This window comes from Zymoseptoria tritici, chromosome 10, assembly GCF_000219625.1.
Source record: "Zymoseptoria tritici IPO323 chromosome 10, whole genome shotgun sequence".
NCBI classification, from domain to species: Eukaryota; Fungi; Ascomycota; class Dothideomycetes; order Mycosphaerellales; family Mycosphaerellaceae; genus Zymoseptoria; species Zymoseptoria tritici.
The window spans coordinates 19,315-38,157 of NC_018209.1; the positions used below are offsets into that span (position 1 = coordinate 19,315).

The 18,843-nt window shown below is 51.5% G+C and overlaps 6 protein-coding genes across 6 annotated transcripts; all 6 read right to left on the reverse strand.

Moving 5' to 3' along the window:
* Positions 1-1,465: 1,465 nt before the first annotated feature.
* Positions 1,466-2,403, reverse strand: MYCGRDRAFT_95995 (uncharacterized protein; the record flags this gene model as incomplete). Its single annotated transcript, XM_003849208.1, has 3 exons — positions 1,466-1,697; positions 1,908-2,076; positions 2,379-2,403. The coding sequence occupies 3 exons, from the start codon at positions 2,401-2,403 to the stop codon at positions 1,466-1,468; spliced, it is 426 nt and encodes a 141-aa protein (XP_003849256.1).
* A 1,480-nt stretch (positions 2,404-3,883) lies between these two features.
* Positions 3,884-5,149, reverse strand: MYCGRDRAFT_95996 (uncharacterized protein; the record flags this gene model as incomplete). Its single annotated transcript, XM_003849207.1, has 7 exons — positions 3,884-3,892; positions 4,108-4,191; positions 4,262-4,316; positions 4,409-4,422; positions 4,620-4,675; positions 4,816-4,928; positions 5,064-5,149. The coding sequence occupies 7 exons, from the start codon at positions 5,147-5,149 to the stop codon at positions 3,884-3,886; spliced, it is 417 nt and encodes a 138-aa protein (XP_003849255.1).
* A 1,262-nt stretch (positions 5,150-6,411) lies between these two features.
* On the reverse strand, positions 6,412-7,085 carry MYCGRDRAFT_95997 (uncharacterized protein; the record flags this gene model as incomplete). The annotated part of the gene is made up of 2 exons (XM_003849206.1): positions 6,412-6,614; positions 6,704-7,085. The coding sequence occupies 2 exons, from the start codon at positions 7,083-7,085 to the stop codon at positions 6,412-6,414; spliced, it is 585 nt and encodes a 194-aa protein (XP_003849254.1).
* A 635-nt stretch (positions 7,086-7,720) lies between these two features.
* MYCGRDRAFT_95998 (uncharacterized protein) lies at positions 7,721-8,302 on the reverse strand (the record flags this gene model as incomplete). Its single annotated transcript, XM_003849205.1, has 2 exons — positions 7,721-7,874; positions 7,929-8,302. The coding sequence occupies 2 exons, from the start codon at positions 8,300-8,302 to the stop codon at positions 7,721-7,723; spliced, it is 528 nt and encodes a 175-aa protein (XP_003849253.1).
* Positions 8,303-9,418: 1,116 nt separating this feature from the next.
* Positions 9,419-11,882, reverse strand: MYCGRDRAFT_95999 (uncharacterized protein; the record flags this gene model as incomplete). The annotated part of the gene is made up of 5 exons (XM_003849204.1): positions 9,419-9,923; positions 10,236-10,319; positions 10,628-11,097; positions 11,242-11,614; positions 11,674-11,882. The coding sequence occupies 5 exons, from the start codon at positions 11,880-11,882 to the stop codon at positions 9,419-9,421; spliced, it is 1,641 nt and encodes a 546-aa protein (XP_003849252.1).
* Positions 11,883-17,472: 5,590 nt separating this feature from the next.
* MYCGRDRAFT_49178 (uncharacterized protein) lies at positions 17,473-18,074 on the reverse strand (the record flags this gene model as incomplete). The annotated part of the gene is made up of 2 exons (XM_003849203.1): positions 17,473-17,523; positions 17,580-18,074. 2 exons carry the CDS (start codon positions 18,072-18,074, stop codon positions 17,473-17,475), a joined length of 546 nt encoding a protein of 181 aa, XP_003849251.1.
* Positions 18,075-18,843: the final 769 nt, after the last annotated feature.

The window sequence follows — 18,843 nt, forward strand, 5'->3', positions numbered from 1 at the left end:
GTTTAGAAGAAGAATTAAATTAATATAGCGACGCTATAGACCCGTAAAACCTTCTAGATTAGGATACCTAGTAGCTAATAGCTCGTAAATTTTCTACCGTAACTAAGGTTAGTTATAGAGAGAAGAGGGGGGTAATATAAGAACACCCTTATAATAACGCCCTCTACCTATCCCTAACCTAGACTATCCTAGTACTATAGATTACCGGTACTATCTTATCTAGCCTAGACTAGGATATCCTATAGAGGAACGAACCTTACGGGCGTATAATAATCCTTAAGCGGACGTTAGGTCGTAACCGGTACCTAGTCTAGGTAGAGGGATATATTTAGTAATACGAAGGACGGGTATATAGCCTCGAGGGATACTCTCGTTTATTCCCTTCCTTATTAAATCGACTTATTATATTCTATAACTATTTATTTTCGGTATAAGCCTATATTCCCTCTTAAGGTACTTCTAATAGGAAATATTATAGTTAAAAGGAAAAGGGTCTCTATCGAGTTTAGCCGCTCCGCTACTTAATACTATATTCCCCGTTTAGGCTAGCTTCGGCTATCGGAAGGGAGATATCCTTAGTTAGAGGCATTCTCCTTTAACTATCCTTTTAAGAACTACTAAGTCTAAAACTACTAAGTCTAAAAACTACTAAGTCTAGCTCTTAAAAACGACTAAGTCTAAAACTACTATATCCTTTTACTCTACCGCTACTACTATTAGCGCTAAGTCTACTACTAAGTCCCTTAAATCTAAGCTCTTTAAATCGTCTAAGGTAGTCGTATTCGTAAAGGCGTAGTAGTATAGTAGCGCGGCGGTGCTATAAAGCGCTTTTACGCTTAAAGAGTAAATTTATAGAAGGTAACGTTTTAAATTAAGTTTTAGTTACGTAGATAACGACTATTATTGCCTAAGGCGTTAAATTAGTACCTACGCCCTCGAATCGTTAAGACGATAAGCATATTATAGCGAGTAGCTCTTATAAGGCTCGACTTTAGCGGTCTTACATTAATAGGTTTTTTAGGACCCGTAAGAAGAGATCCCGTTCGCTTTCCTATTTAAAGGCCCGCCTAGTACGGGTAAGACAACTACGGCGCGGAAGATAGGCAAAGTCTACTACGACACGGGTTTCTTATCTAAGGCAGAAGTAGTTAGCTGCTCGGCATATGATCTCGTCGCTAAGTACATAGGCTAAACAGGACCAAAGACGAAGAGACTCCTAGAGTCTACACTTGCTAAGGTGCTGTTCATCGACGAAGCATATCGACTAGCTGGTGAACATTTTGCTCGAGAAGCTCTAGACGAGCTTGTTAACGGCCTCACAAACGAGCGCTTTTTCCGCAAACTGATAGTCATCCTTGCAGGCTACGACGCTGACAACGAGAAGCTTTTGCGGATGAACCCAGGCTTGAGTTCCCGCTTTCCAGAAGAGATTGTGTTCAAGCCCTTCCCGCCGATATGTACCTCTCTATTCACTTTCAGCCCTTGTGGGCGAGTTCCTTGCCAGCAGAAACGCGATGGAGTTTCGATCGTCGGAACTGTCCGCGAAGACGGCAGCGCCGTCTTTGTGCGTGGCCGTACTTTGGACCACATCTCTGTTGGTGTAATTGCTTCTCTTTTCCAGTAGACCGACGAAGATGGAGAGATCGTCGTCGCCGGCTCGCATCCGTTTCAAGATATCGTATGCCTCATCGTGGCTGCTGTTGATAAGGTGTCGCAATAACACCTCATGCGTCGACGCCTGCTGTTCTAATGCCATGCATTCTCTCTTCAGGGCCGTGAGACGAGACTCGTCTGGCTTGGCATCGTATTCGCAGGACACGCGGATCTTTCGTGCACATCGTGAACACATCGGTCGTTGGCCATCGCACTGTAGAGGTCAGACCACCAGTATCCTTCCGTACACACACGTCACAGTCCTGTACGTCCGATGAAGAGGAGTGGAGTGGCTGATGGTCCGCACCTTTGTCTTGCTCGCTCTGCAAGCTCGGCAGGCGGCCTTCACGTTGCTGGTAGCATGTGACTGTTGGCGTTTCATGACGGACAGTCTGTGGCCTCGAGATGAGTGCACAGAGGAGGCTGAAAGTATGAGAGTCCAGCTCCAGACAAATCTGCTACGAGACCCGGTAAGAGAGAGCAATAAAGAAGCGCACTGGGAGGTAAGAAGCTTGAGGACACAAGAGCGAAATTGATCCGCGTCGGCGACCGTCGCCACAAATAGCCGCAGCCATGTCTCGAAGCAGTCCTATCTGGGACATATGCACGTCGTAGACTCCCTCGTCATATTTGCTCATTCGTGCGGGGACCAAGCACCATCAGCCAGTCGTGATTGAAGGGCATAAGGTGGCAGGCTTCTTCTCTGACCTTCCTGCACTCCGTACCCTTCACGAGAGACACGAGCGCCATCAGGATAAGGCAGAGCAGAATCCAGACGCCATCCGACTCCCTTGCCACAATTCTACGTGCAGGTGATGGCTGGAAATTTGCATTTCTGAAGGCTTCGCAGAGCTGGCGCTGCGCCGCGGATCCCTGCGCAAGGGGGCCCACAAAGGTCGTAAAGCCTCGCCACACCAGGTTCTCGGCTGCTCTTTTATGCCGGTACTGGAGGCGCCCTGATCACTGCCGACTCACCGCGCCTGCATTCTGGTCCAAGCAAAAGGTAGAGAAAAACCTTGACTTCCCTTGAGACCATTTTTCTCGCTAACAAACCCCCAAAATGGGACTGGCAGTGGCGGGAGGAGAGCACAAATCGACAACAATTTCAAGCTTTGCCACCGCCACATTCGAACGTCTGGTCATCCAACATTATACCTGGAGCCTTTAGAGCACCCTCTATTTCGGCCTCGCCATAATGGTTCTTAGTTGTGCCATCATTCCAGCCAGCCTCAAGACGACAACCTGATTCGATACTATTCCTGGTCCCGTGGCATATGCTCGGGTTGATGTCCATCGCCTGACGAAACCCGCGATGTACATAAGGATCATGTGCTTTGGGTCCGTTGTTCGTGTGTTGGTGAGGGCAGTCAGCATCGCTCGTTGATCCTTCTGCGCTTCTCTCTACTTTCGGAACAGCTGAAAATTGTCGCCTCGACCTTGCGGATGTGGGCCTCACGAGAATGGGACCTCCGCGGAGAAGTGTACAGCCTAGATGTGGTATGAGGTTAAGTTGACGTCGTGAATGCGGAGGCGGAATGAAAGTCACGAGGGATTCTTGGACTGCAGCCGATCGATCCGACCCGGAACTGTGCGACCGGACTGCGTGGACAAGCACAGGGCCAATCCCGCCGCATCGAGGCTGACAGAGGACGAGCATTGCACTCGGCGCTTGGAAAAGGGCATCCGTTTGCGCTGTGAGCACATCGGATCTGTTCGGGCTCCAAGTATTCTATTGTTTTCCGTGTAGCGCCTCCACACATGATCGAATTAGCGCACTGCTATTGAACTATGGCAGTTTCAACATGCCCCAGCGCCGGGCTATGACCTGACGACTGGCGGTACATGAAGGGATTATGATAATCTGCAGCTTTATTCCATGTGCTTTCAGCTTTGAGGAGTCCTCGATGGAGACGGTATTGCTGTGGATTCCAGCTCATATCTTGGGCCACTGCGACTGATGCTATACCACTTCCTTCTTCTCGTGACCGTTATGTCTGCCATCGCTGAGCCTACTCGACCTCCATCTGTTTTACACAAACGTTTTCGACGTCGAGTCTGGTGGGCCATCTGTAGTTCCATTACGATCTTGTGAGTCCTTCTACTGGGCCAACTGACCTTCCGCCGAGGTTCCCTGCTCTACCTCACCCATGGTTTTGAAATACGAGAAGAGACACGCCTCCCAATTGAGTTCAAAGATCTTCCATTAGACGAAGCCCGCCTGCGAAGTCTGCTAGATCGTCTGCCCGGATGATAGATCGAAAGGTCAATCCCGCAGGGGTCCTTTGGCCAACAAATGGTCTAGATCAGGAACAACATCTCTGCTCAATAGCTCTTCCGGGGCAAACTTCAATCTTGCTGCAAGCTTGTCGATGTCTGCCCCAAGCCGGACCAGGCACAATAATAATGCCTTTACGATCGTCAGCATTGATTAAAAGCGCGGATCGGCCAACTTACAGAGTCTTCATCTGACCGACTTCTCATTTGCTGGAAGAGAAAGTCGCGACTCGCGACCTTCGCACTTAATTCGTGAACTCGTTGCTATAGTAGAACGGAATTCAGTACAGTCTACTTAATTAAGTATGCCGAGACGTCGTTAAATGACACAAACCTGTAGCCCAATTGATTTTGTTACGCCCTCGTCGTATTCATATCCACATTCGCGGCTGCGACTTATGCAGGTCATGCACTTTGGCCTTCAAGTACACACCGTCGATTAGTAGATCATTCGAGGAAAGTCGAGATAACTGTGACTTACCTTTCGCCAGTACACTGTAGGCACCATTTAGTGTGTTACACCTGCGCGCAACATGAACTCGTTCCTACTTTTATCTTTCGTTCTCGGCAGGACCAACATGCAACGCTGGTTGTTGGAGTTTTTCGTCTGTCTGGGGAAATGGCTCTCTGTCCATCGTTCTTGTGCTGGCCTCCAGTAAGCTGTCTTAGACTTGACCAAAAGACAAGCATACGCACTGGGTCTGACCTCCGATCGTGCCTCGGACTGCCTTGATGCGAACTTCCTTTGCTGGAGTTATGGCAGATGTGCTCCATGGAGGCGTCGGGATGCAGATGTTTGACACAGAAACAACAAGAGCAAAAGCTTGCGATCGTTCGCTGAACGGTGGGCATGGTGGAAAATTACTCGCAGCAGTCTCGAAGACCCACCGAGACTTTGCGGTAGGAAACGTAAGGATGATGCAACATTGTCGTTTGTTGCTGCACTTCCCGTAATGTTGAGTGAAACGTAGCTCGCCCGTCTCCTTTCGTCGCAAGCCGCCCTATCGAGGCATATCTGTGTATTCCAGCACGGATATCGCGAAGTCTTGCCTACATGCACGGATTGAAAAGTGCTGTAGCGCAAGGGCTCTGGCCGACGACGGAATGTACTGCGCCGTTCACGCTCGTCGACATACCATGAACCACGGTGTCCAACTTGCCTGAAATCATCGCGTGCAGCGCCACTTGCGAAAGTGTTACGAAGTTCGGCCGAATCCTGCATGTTACATTACACAGATATGCAGCAGAGTTTGGCAAGTCCATGTCCTATCGCTCGCTGTTCATCGAGTTGTCCCGGTCCACGGCCTCTTGCCATCATGGAGGTGGCTGCAATTGCGTGCCCTCTTGGTCCGGTGGCCGTTCCTCGCAGGCAGCGTAGAGACTTGCGCGGTGCAGTCGAAGCCCCTTTTGCCTGAAGCGGCTGTCCCGGCAACCTTGACGGAGGCTGAATACGGGACATTTTTGCCGACTTGGCGGGAGGGGAGGCAGCTTGGCACTCTTCATACTGTGCCCTGTTGCTGCCAGTTTTCGCCATGCAAGCTTTTCAGATGATCGACAAGGTGTAAGGTAGGATCCCTTTCGCTATCTCTGCGTTGCCCTCCTCGTGTTTCGTCCTCGAGTCGTCATCTCGGAGAAAGCACCTTGGAAAGTTATCCGGGAAGGACATTGTACGCGTCGCAAATCTCGCTCTGTCTTCGGTTTTTGCCTGTATTTTGCTCGAGGTAATCTGCGGATATTTTTGCACCGTGTAGCATTGCCTTCCTCGTCGTATCGTTGCAAAGGTGTCAGAAGAACAGTAGGTCACGTGATGCACGGATTATGTAATGCAGCATCGAAATTCCGAGAATCGCCAAATCCGTGAAAATGGCCAAACTTCCACGAATTATTACACCACAACTATAGCTCGCATAGACGATGCGTTACTTAAGCTAGAAGAGAATAATAGAAAGAATATTGTTAAAATTAATAGGAAGCATAATGGCTATAGGAAGACGTTCAAGGACAGATAAGACCAAGGATGGGACAGGCGGGCTGGAAATGAAGATCTGATCTAAGCAGAAGTCGAAGCGTCGTGCGTGAGAATCTGGGAAGTGCTGGAATGTGACCAAGTGCCGAAGCCAGAAGTCGAAGCCTGGGTCGTGAGGATCACCGATCCGTTGGACTGTGACGAAAGATCAAGCGATTTCGGCCCAGGGCAGCTCCACGAGGCGTGAGTTGGCGACGTAGCATTTGGTGGGGCGACCATGACCGGAGGGAGGGGCGAGATCGGATGGAGTACCGGCAAATGCCGGAGCGACAGGTGTGGTATCAAGCTTGCTGCCAGGTGAACCTGAGGAAGATTTGCTTGCTTCACCTTTGAATCTTCGAGCCTGGGAAGAAGGATATGATGTAGTTGCTGGAGAGGATCTTGCTGTTGGCGCTGCCTCCGGTGTGGAGAAGCTCTGATGTGGCGCTTCTTCGTGAGGAGTCGAGGTATGGCACGTCTCAGACGTGGAGGATGTCAAGGTGACGTTGAGATCGGTCATACTCTTGGACCAAGAGACAGCTGGTGGCGGAGATACGTTGCGGCGTCGACGGGCTACCGTAGAAGTAGGAAGAAGTATGCTTGATCTTGTACCGAATGGAGGAACGGGTGAAGGTCGCTGGTGCATCGGTGGAGCATTTGAGGGCGTCGGCGGTGTGTTCGACTGTGGAAGTGTCCCACAAACTATGAGATCCAGCGAAGACGTCAGCGAGCTCATTTCGATAAGCTAAAAGAATAGGTGGAGGTCCATACAAATACATCTCAACAGAAACCACAAGTTGTTGACGATGAGCTGGAGAACCACTACGAAGGGTACAGCCACGATCAGCGGGTAGCTAATGGCTGAAATCACGGTGAAGACCACATCCTTGATCAGCGCGCGGCCAATGGCCCAGATCGTGTCATCTCGTAAACGCTGATGCCCCAGGTCGATCATGTCTGTGGAGTTTGATGTTGTGTACGGTAAACCGTGTGATGCGCTTGGTGTCGACTGTACGAGGACGGAGGGGGGAGGAGGCAGAGAGGTGACTGACTTGCGGCGCCGGGCCAATTTGACGTGGAGGTTGTATTGAGGACGGTCTTGCAGCACCTGATGCGCCTTGGCAGCGCTCGGTGAAGCCATAATGCTGTGCATTGTTAGTGTATGTAAGACATGGATCTGGTATAATCGCAAAGACGGAGTGAACAGCTAGGGACAGCTGCTTTTGAAGATCATGTAAATATTCGGCCTCACGACGAGCGGATAAATCAATACCTACGGGAGTTTGCTCTCTGAGTGGTGCAGCTTTACGAAATACGTCTCAAGAGGACCAAGCACCTTCCAGAAGCCGCAGGGAGAGGGAGACAAATGAAACGTTCCACCGCGGGAGACAAAGACTGCGATGGTATGTCTCACCCGCTTTTGTATTCATTGCCGAAGCTCATTGTCTTGTCTATGCTAAAGGACAAACTCCCAGAAGCACCGACTGAACCAATCTGTGTCGCTTTCCACTGCAGGTCGAGCTCGCCGGCTGAACTCTGCACTCAATTTTGACATGCCTTCGGGCGAGTCGAGAATTTCGCCCCTGCTGCTGCTATGCCGCGTAACCAAGCGGTCTGACTCGAGTCTTGTTGAGCTTTGTAGAGGACTGGTCTCCTAATGACTTCGCAATGTCACACCCGCTTGCCTGCTCCCTCGCTTCCCGCTCCCTGCAGAGTTCCGATAGGCCGAGCAGTCTTCTCATGCCAACGCGCGTGAAAGCATCGCCGTTGAAGCATCGCCGTTGGGGGCTACTCATCCATCTCCACCCATCCGGGTCGGCGCTTGTTCGCACGCTGCATCGAGTCCTGGATGTGCTCTTGGAAGCGAAGCAGGAGGCGTAGGTAAGCCTGCCAGGGCTGATTCAGCACACTCTTCGTGGAGGCGACGATGCAATCGATGAAGCTACGCACCCATCAGTTAGTAAAAGGAAGGTATGTAGGTGGCAGTACGACTTACTGCTGAGCCCCTGGGATAGGGATGGAGATCGAGTAGGAGTTCAGTGCAGCGATAACAACGACCACAAAGAAGACAAGCTCAGGGCCGTGGTTGGAGCAAAAGCTACGGATGACGGTGAGGAACTTCCGCTTGAGGGATGATCCGTGGACGATCAGGATGTGCGCGGCGCGAGTCTTGCTGTCCTTCTTCTCGCGCCGGTTGAGAGCGGCACGAACGTTTGCGCGACAATAGGCGGTAATGGGGATGGTCGCGGTAGACGACTTGGAGAAGCCGAAGGACTGCTTGTGGCGTACGAGCAGGACTGCTACTCCAAGGGCGCAAGCGATGAGGAGGAGAACGTCGAGGGTTGACTGAATATCGTTGTCAGTTGCCATCGCGGGCGGGACGATCGCACGAGATACTGAAATCGTAAGTGCCAGCCATCTTGGATGCGCCAGAGCTAGGCGTTGCGTCTATGACTACGGCCAAAGACGCTTGAAGTCCTTCGAGGAGGAATGTGGAGGTGTGGTAGGAGAGGGAGGTCCTCCTGCGGGTGGTGGTGGAGAGGAGGAAGAAGAGTTGAATAGGCAAAAGGCTCGTGCCGCACGAGCTGCTATGCCGAGTGACTCGCTCCGTGGTGCGTGAATTCGTCCCTGAATTGCTCTGTAGAACGCTGAATGGTTCGTGACTTGATCCACTAGCACGTTCAACCATTTCACATTTTGAGCACGTGTCTATACATTGCTTGATCACATTGACCCGGACGAGCCAAGAACGCCGAGAAGATGTCATTGTTGAAGGTCGCAGTAACTCTCAGCCAGAATCAGCTCCAGACCGCATGGTTGACCGCCTGGGTATAACTGTGAAGTAGAAAACAATCGTGCATCTTCTCGCATGAGTAGAGAGGGCTTCTCTCGAATCTCCGGGATGATGGCGCAGTGCGCTCCAGGTTCGACTTTTCAGCACAACACCGACGGGAAAACGTTTTCTGTATGGACGAGCCGTTTTCGAGATCGACCGACGCGTTTCTGGATGGTTCAGGCCGCTTTCCGGATGATAAGTACCGTTCTTTCAGTCGAGGGCGTTCTCTTTATCGATGGAGAACGTTTTCTATATAGTTTGAGGCCGTCATCTGAACAACACCAAGAATCTCCAAGGTTACTACTGTAGCCAACGCAAAGTCTTGATCAGGGTGGACAGAAACATCAAGCTTGCTTTGTTGTAAGCTATTCATTGTCCTAGTACGGTACCTCTACATTCGTCAGAGGACTCGTCCCTCTTTTTGTAGAGTACTTCCCTGTCTGACCATCTTCTTGTCCGATCGCTGTGAGTTGTAGCTCTCCCAAATCCCAATGCAAAACTTTTGAGACTACAATATCACGCCGCAGAAAACGTATTGCCCTCGCGCCGTGCAAGGACCGATGAATTGTCCTTCCGAACCCGAAGTTCGTTGCCTGTTTTACCCACTGCCCTTGTTCCTCTCGTTGCTCTTTCTGTTTGTCGAGGACGCCTTACTCCATTTGGGAGACGAAGACCGATATGGCGAGCACGATCACGACGAGGGCGAAGCGCTTCCCCTCCTGCATAAAGGTGGGGTTCCCTAGGACGTTAGCTGTGTACGTCGGGACCGGAAAGTGATGCTTACCGTAACTAGTGAAAATGACACCGAGCACGACAACGCCCACGGGCGCAAGTCCCCGCATCCCCAGAGAAGAATTGAGCTCAGTCGTACCAGCTGGAGTTGGGGCGTTCTCGAAGTTGGTAACGTTGGCGCTGCTGTAGCTCGTGTTGTTGGAGTAGCAGGAGGTCGCATTGCTAGGATAGTCGTCGCGAAGGAATGAAGTGCTGGGAGCTTCGGTGCAGCCATATGCCACCTCGGATCCGTCGCTGTTGTATCCGATGTAGCCCGGCTGTGGCCAGAATTCGTTGAAGAGAGATGGTCTGCCGGCGGGGGCGGGAAAGCGCATAAGACAGAACGAGGAGGTTGAGGGCGAAGTAGATGTAGACATCGCTCGGCTGTGATTCCGAAGTCAGTTGCTGATGAAGTAAGTATGGGTTTGAACTGACCAGCTGAGCTTTGACAGCGCAAGAGCACGAGTGTTGGAAGTTGTCCATATTGAAGGACGAAGGTGGTGGTCGAAGCTCGATGCGCTCCAAATTTGCTAACGGCAATGTGAGTAGGAAGGAAGTGTCTCGACCAGGTCGAGAGGGAAACGTAGAAGGGCGAAGTGGATGAGGAGAGGAGAAGGAAGAGGAGGCTTCTGCAAAGTCTGAGTCCGTGGTCAAGGTCTTCCAACGGTACGGGCCCTTACCGAGCGGTCCGCTTACCTGCAGGTGAATGTACGATTGATTCTACCGCTGTCACGGGCTCGCCAGATGTTCATGAATTTCAGACCCCGATGTACGTGAATTCTATTTACGAAGAACTACCAGTCTTGCAAGACTCCAACCTAAGAAAGGTGTCGTGGAGAGTCCAAGGACGCCAAGTGTAGTTGCAGCATCACTCGATGTAAAGCAAAGCATCGCAACGCCTTCCATTCCCAACTCATCCACGTATCGTCAACTCGTTCCAACTGCATTTTCCCAGCTGCTTTTCGTCCTGTGATGCCCCAGCATGTCCGAAAATCTTCCGTGGATATCATACTAAGCCATGTCTTGCTGTTCGATCGTAACACCTCTGAATGAGCAAATTCTTGTTTCTCTATCCGCTGTACGCTCACAAAACGCCCTCTTCCTCGTTCTCCTCCTCGGCTTTCTTGGCCTCCAGCGTGGCCTTTGCTGCTAGCAGGCTCTTCATCGGAACATCCAACATCTCCTCCTCCAGCTTGTGAAGTGCAGTGCAAGCCGCTTCATCGCTCGTGCTCGTACTCGCGAAATTGCCATTTGATCCGACTTGGCGCACTGTAAGCATAGCGTTCTTCAACGTGATTGCCAAGGAAAGTTGGGCCAAGTTTCCACTCGGCGCGAGCAGCCCGATGGCGAGATCGTAGCTTGGGCGGAGTTTGTTGTAGAGCGCGATGCTGTCTTGCTTTCCTTCGCTGGCCGCGCGTTTTTCGTCGAAGTCGGCCGAGTCGAATCCTGGTGGGAGCTCACCGACGATCGAAAGCGTGATTCCAGGGTGCAGGTATTGCAATGGCCAGAGCGCATCTTTGAGCGTGGCGGCGGACAACATCAGCGTCTCGCGAGTGACCTCTCGGGTGATTGGAGAGCGAATGTTCCTCGAAGAAGTCCAGGTCAGGTCGATTGTAAGGCTTCTTCATTTCTTTGACACGTCGTTGCGGAGGAAAGACAAGAGTGCGAAGATCAATTGGGAGGCTTGTTTGAAAGCACCCACCGGGGTCGAGAAGCCTAGCCGACACCCAATAGCGAATTGGAGCTTGATGTGGCGACACTGTTTGAGCTGCGCTGGAAAGTGCTGCTCGATGCTAAGTGCGCTGTGGTATTTATCGTCCAGCAAGCTCGCATGAGCGGCAATCGTATGATTGATCCAGCTGTAGAAGGAGAGCTCTGTTCCACTCCTCCCGACTGTCATGATAGTGCTTATAGTGTTTGTCGCCTCGCGATGGTCGACCCGCAGATAGATCTTGAAGGGGATGATCTCGTGTTGGATTTGCTTTGCTTCATGAGAGCTAGCATGGTTGGTGAGAAGCAGCTTTTCGGTATCTCTCCGGTTCTGCGAGCCGACGACGATTTCGAAGATCCGCAGTCTGTTGTACAATTTGCGAGTCAGTTGCGAGCAGAGCTGGGAGCAGGAGATGAGCATTACCTGAGTTCGACGGGTAGATGAACGAAGACGTGGAACTGCGGCTGTAAGTCGGCCGCGATGAGGAGGCGCCTGCGCTCGTAGTGCGCCTGTCTGGTACTATACATCGGAGCCGCGATGCCGCGTGCGGAGCAGAAGACCTTCAGCTCGGCGGCATGACAGCGGTCGTAAATGCCGTCGGCTAAGGGATCGGGGTGACTGCGCAAACGCATCTTCACAGACTCTTGGGGCGATGGATGTTGAAGGAGAGTCTACGCTTCAGATGTGGTGATGAAAAATTGTAGCGGCTTTGGGACTTGCACGTGAAAGCGCGCTAGGGGAAGAAGCGGGCAGACCCGCGATGGTGCATGGACCTAGTAGACTCCGATATCAGCCTTCCAGCTATATACTGGAAAGTTAATGTTCATGTACTAAGACATCAGACAGACGCCCTACAGAGAGAGCCAGCTTTGCGAATATCCAGCGTAACTTTCAGAAGTTGCCCACAAAATCCAGACAGACTAATGGAGCGTATCCAGCCTCGACAACCGATAGCAACGCCGCCGAACGCCAACATTCCATTCGATGTCTCCACGATCATTACTACATCCCCTAGAAGCAGTCGCGACGACGAAGCGTACGCGGAATATATTATTGGACTAGAAAGAGCTTTGTCTCGCGGCAGTCGTGTATCCCCAGTCCAGTTATGCCCGCTTTGCCCTAATCGAGAACAAAGAAAGCCTGGATCAAAGCAGTCAAGATTCTCTGCATTCAGCCCGACTTGAAGTTCTGGCTAACAGCTTCACAAAGCAAAGCAAACCCTGTCGCCGTGTGTATGTCATGGCGTGGCTTCGAACATGCTGCTCCTTGATTCACGATGGCGGGCGGCACACGTCTCCCGAGATTTGTGCTCTGTCTCCCGACTTCTGTCGTAGAAAGATCCCTCCCTCTCTCTCGGACATCTATTGTTCTTTGTCAGCTAGCAAGATGCAATAGAGAGACGGTTCGAACCGACAATAAATGAGCAAGAAGCTAAATCTAGCAGTATGGAGGGCCGTTAAGGGACTCGGGAGAGCCGCCGATCTTTCACCATTGTTCCGATGTCTCAAAGCCCGTTTGTCTTGTTTCTTACCACCAGTACCATCTGGATCGCGTTGCGACTACTTTGCCATCACCAAGACTCCTCGATAGGAAGCGCCGCCTCTACGCCGAAGAGTGTCACTGATCTTCTCTTACCTCAGCAATCATCCATCGCCACCAAGGGATACGTCGTCCGCATCGCCATCAAGCGAGTCATCATCGATCATGGCCCGCACCGGTTACATTAGGACTTGGAAAGTGACAGAAAGCCGACACGACCATTTGTGAGATATCGCTTCGTGACCGAACCTTCGCATCCCAAGATCTCTAAGGTTCGGCCACTGAGCGCTCCCTTCCAGGGCGTTATAAGATCTCTCAGTCACAACCTTCCGCCGCGGGAGCTTTTCACCAGACAAACCAGCAACTGGTTCAGCACCCGCATCGACGTAGTCGGCCCGCTCACCTCCTCCACCAATGTTCTGATGTCCTCTAGACAGAAATCACCACTACACGAGACGGTATGGAACAAGCTGGAATCTATGAGTCGGCCCAACTACAGAGCTATGTCATGCCGCCGACCGTGATGCACAACGCAGACTCGTGCAGCCGCTACACTGGCAACACCGACAGGAAAACGTTCTTTACATAGACCAGTCGTGTTCGGCATCTACCCGGCCGTTTTCTGTAATCAAGGACGTTTCCTGGATTATCGATGCCGTCTTCTGGGCGCATTTTCGGAATCCTAGCCGTTTCCCGTATGGCTCGAGGGCTTTTTCTGGATCTTGGGCGTTTTCCATATGGCTTGCCGTTGTCCCTATGGCTGGATGGCGTTTTCTGAATCCTTGCCGTTTTCCCTATGGTTCGAGGGCGTTTTCTGTATCCTGACCGTTTTCCATATGGTTCGAGGGCGTTTTCAAGATGGCCAGATGCCATTTTCTGAATCATGGCCGTTTTCTAGGTAGCCCAAGGGTGTTTCTGGATAGCTGGAGAACGTTTTCTCGATGCCGGTGCGTCTGATGTATGGATTCGTGGACTACGTGTCCAGATTCTGCTGTCGCTGCGCCAGCTCGGAGCTTGCGAATCGTCGCCACCGTGGATCTATACAGAGTGGTCAATATGACGACTCATCAGTAAACAGGTCGTCATAATTCATATCATCAGTAGCGAAGGGTCGTCATAATTCATTAATGAATCCTCATATATGACGGCTTGGCATCTTGCTATAGCGGCTGCGCGCTATTAATACTACCTCCTTCCTAATGGGGAAGGGTTACCGACGATATTATTAACTAAATCATCACTTACCCTCATCAATGACTTCTCATATCATTAGTGCCCTCGTTATATTTCATCAAAGGTCCGTCATATTAAGGATTCATTGATGACACTTCATTGATGACATCTCATATTGACCACTCTGGATCTATACGAACGCCGCCACCACAGGCATTCACAGACGGATCCATTCCGTTGCCCTCATCGGTCGATCATCTTTCCGAGGATCTCGATGGCATGCTCGCCTTGTCTCGCCATGTTGCATCGCGTCGTGTTGCATGCACTGCCCGTCTCCCTGGCTGCTACTCCTAACTTCACGGCACCAGCCTTATTAGCCGCAACGGACAACCTTTCAAGCGACGGGGCAGCGAACGTCATCGCCGCCGTTTCACCGCCGCCATCACCGTCCGCCGACCTCATGGTCACTGTGCTTGGCCCGCCAGTCTCCTGCAATCCCCCCAGGTCGAAACTTTCACCGAATAGAATTTTCGAGAATTTTCCGGCGGCCCACTCACCGATGCATGCGGCTGTTGCTCTCCAGCCTCGCTTGCCGGGGGCTGCAGACCAAGAGCGCCTGAATCAGCCTCTTCGACAGATTTTCCAGTCTTGGTATCCTTTGCCTTTGCGTTCTGGCCCTCGACCCCTGGTGAAATTGTAGAGGCGGAGCTCTTGCTTTCGTGCTGAACATACCAGGCGAGCGACGGCAGCAAAGCAGACCGCAAAGGAACACCACATCGATGCCGAGGCAGACCAATTCCAAGAACCATGTCTGGTCTGGACGAAAAATTGTATGTCCGTCGAGTGTCATGATTGTTGCGACTTGGCTGTTGTTCAAGAGGCGACTGGTGGAAGTATACACGAGGGCCAGTGCTATGAGGGATGTCGCTAGCATCGACGGATTGAGGTGACAGGAGGGCGCGATGTTAGGCGCGGATCGTCGACTCTTGACAGTGAAAGAACTCCCCACTGAAGCGAACCGCACGGTTGCGGTCGGCTATCTGGCCGGAAGTCATCTTACATCCAATCTCATCGCAATGGGCAAGTTCGGTGCAAACTCGACCAGCAAGCCCGTCTGGGTTCAGTCAGATGCCGACTTCCACCATCAATCTCCGAGAGAACCAGATGCAGGGCAACAAGGTCATCGATGCGCGAGCCAGGAAGAAAGAGCTTGGGGATTGGTTCGAGGACTGGGCTTCGTCTGATTTGAAAGCTGTCGTGTACCGAGAGGAGTACGTAAAGGAACTGTGTGATTGCGATGCGGAAGACCTGGATTACTTCAACTTAGGACCATTAATCGATACGACCGCGTCCTTGCTCAATACCGTGACACTATATGTAGGATTCGGCTTGGTGACGTTTTTGCCAGTGGAGGCAGTGAACCCGGCTTTTACCGGTTTGCCTTTGCGCTGACCGATGATCTTGCTGGCGTCGGCGTAAGCCGGTTGGTGGGCGAGTTGGAGAAGGTTTGGCGCCCGGTAGCCCATGAGGTTGTCGTCAAGAGCATCTGTGGTACCGATGAAGGTGTTCCATATAGCACGAATCTCAGCATCCAATTGCTGAGCTCGAAGCCCGACGACCGCGTTGAATTTCGTCGGATCGAAGCCGTTCGTGACCCCAAGCTCAGACATGCTCGAGCAAACATCCTCGAAGTGAGTCTCGAATGCCTCTTCGTACTTCTTGAACCCAGCGGTGCCATAGCATGCCAGCAGAGTGTCCCACCATTGAAAGGCATCGTCGGAGAAGACTTTGCACAACTCAACATTTCAATCGACCTCGCCGATGGAACCTTTCGGCTTGAAGACGCCGTCTTTCTTGAGAAGGGTCATGATAGTCTGCGCTTTGAAACGCCCGGGGAACTTGTCGATGACATCGATCATGCCCGTAGTGTATGACGCGCTAGAAGCGAGCATTGGCTGGGCAGCGTGCGCATTGAACAAATCTTGGAAGAAACTCACCCAGAGCTCAGGTTCGTCATCGAGTTGATCTCGGAGTTTTGGGCGCATACTCTCCTTTCGCACACTTGGAGCATGGTTCAGGACGGCATCAATGCCAAGCAGAGCAAGTGAGAGCTGCCTCATCACGCTCTTGAGATGAGAGAGATGATCCTTGTGCGCAAATCGCCACAATTCAGCACGCAGACGCGGAATTCCAGTGTCCGCGAGGGGCACCTGCGCGTCGGGGTCGGCAGAGAAGTATTGCTTGTTCGAGATGTGGATAACCTTGAGTGCTCTCTTTCGGATGATGGTTGGGTCGTCCACCTTCTCACGTAAAAGGTTACGATGTTTGTCGATGAAAATATTGATTGCGCACGCAGTACGCTCGCGGCGAGCCTGACTGAGAGATTTCAGGGCGGCACCTTTGGTGGCTCTCGCAGCGCGGAGACCTGCGGCGGATGCGTCATCGTCTTCCGACAGGAGTACTGGAGCGCGAGTTGCCTCGGTGAAAAGTCGTTGGCAATCAGCGACCGCCTGCTCGACTGTCTGTAGGCGGTTCAGTTGAGCTACAGACAAGGCGGTACGATCATCCTCGGGAGGCACTGTAATCTCATCCATCTTGGTCAACACCATAATAGTGGTCGAGATCTTGCCACGATTGACACACTGCGGAATGGCCTGATCGAGCACTGCCTGGCCGTTAGGACGTGCATGATCATGCACCAAGACCATCATTCCGGCGTTGGTCATTGCGGTGTCTGTAGTCAACTGCACCCATAGATTCTCGTCGCCGAGGCCAGGCGTGTCCACCAGGGTGAGGCCGGTAGCGAGAAACTCGTTCATCATGTACACATTCATGTGCTCGACGAAAGGCCAGATGGATGGAACAGGATGTTGGTTGACCACGGTTGCTCGCGCGATGTTGGCCATGACTTTCTGCACATCGGCAGGGGTGGCGCAGTCATACCTGCACATCTTGTCTCGGCCTTGCCCGAGCACCTCATCCATCACTCGACCAACAGCAGCTGGCACTTGTTCGATGACTGTATCATGCAGATTGTGTGTGGTATTTGCCTGCATATGCAGGAGGTAGGCCCATGGCGCCTCGTGGCCGCGGAGAAGCTCGGATCCGTTGAGGACGTGGTCAAGAGTCTTGCAAGTGGATAGCTGCCATCAGTATTGATCGTCCTGAGCATCCGGGGAGAATCCAGACTGCTCGTCTCCATCCTCGTCTTAGGGATCGTGGAATCCGCGGACGTATCGTTTGGCCATGGCGCATATGTCATCGGGATGTCGAGTGACAACATCGACCGCGGAGTTGTTGATCTGACTGGGCAGAGTGGTCTTGTAAGAGGCGACAACGAACAACACGCATGCCTTTTTTGAAAGCCTGGGATATGCAATGTGTCAAGCAACAGGACTCTCATGGAGATTTGCTAGCGGTGGGGCTTAGACTGCAACGACTCTTCCTCGAGCCAGTCTATCGAAATGCTGAATTTACATGGCAGTCGTCCACATATAAAGATACACAGGATTAGGATCCATTCTGCCAATCACTGCTCCATTCCACACCGCTTCGCTTGAACTACACAGCTGTCAGCAAGTACGCCTTCGCAGGAAATCAACGACTGCAATCCTGACTAGTTGAGTAACAGGACACCTCCTCTCAGTCTCGCTCGCAAACTTCTCAAAGTCCACTTTGCTAGCCTCTGCATCCACCCTGACCTTCAAGCTGATAGCTTTCCAATTGGCGTTCCCTTCGACTCCCTGCGTCAACACGCTCGGATCCAGGTGGCCGGCTACCTCGACATCCCACTTCCCAAGATTGATGCCCAGATCCTTGGCTACCAAAGATCCAGTCACCTGCGTGCACGAGGAGAGCGAGGTCAGATTGAAGTGCAGTGGCGATGGAGCTGCATCTTTGCCGCCAAACGCAGGGTAGGCATCGGTCGTGAGCTTGTGCGAGGAGTTCTTGACGGAGACCTCTTGAGCGACGCCGTCACCGGTACCGCGAATCTCGAATGGGATAGTGCTCTTCCTTGCGAGAGTGGTTGCAAAGCCTCGTGTGACGGCTTTGGTGAGTCGTGGGCCTGTCGCAAAGCCGACGAAGCCACGAGAAGATCTGATAGCAAACATGACTGTTCTTGGTATATCGCAACTTGATAGGATGTTGATGAGACTGGGTACAGCGGCTATATATGAGCTGCTAACTTGGGCTGATCGCCGGCTCGCGATCTGCCACCACAATGGCGTGATTAGAGGGGAAAGCAATAGACTTTAGGGCCGAAGAAAGGTTGATCAGTCTTTACGCAGGTGCAAAGTTAGCACTTCGCCAGAATTCGTGATTTTCAAGATTTCGGACAATTCGATAATTCGACACTACACTGCACTACACTGCGAACAGCGTCGGACTTTAAGCATTTTTCCGTACCTTAGGAATTAATACTTTATATTGCTCTTCGTATGTATTGCACTAAATATATTACTAGATAGTTGTTGCGAAGAATGTTATCGTTACGAAGAATATTATCGCGAAGTATCCCGTCTTTAGGCGCTGCGGGCGTAATCTTCGGGCGCGGGCTACTATAGTTTTCTAACTAAATATTAGAGGGCTTCCCTCTAAATTTTAGATGCGGGGAAAAACCTTAAACTATCGACTTCGTCTAACGGTCCTTCGATGTCGATAATAAGAAACACCTCGATAGGAATAAATAATATCTATAGTATATATTTCTAATACTTCGTATATATAGTTCTTACCTATCTATAAACGAAATATGTTAGATATATAGCATTAAAAAGTGCATATTGTACATATAGTATCGGTTTCTATACGCAATGTTCGAAATCCGAAAATGTTCGAATTGTCGGAATTGTCGGAATTCTTGAAAATCACGAATTTTGG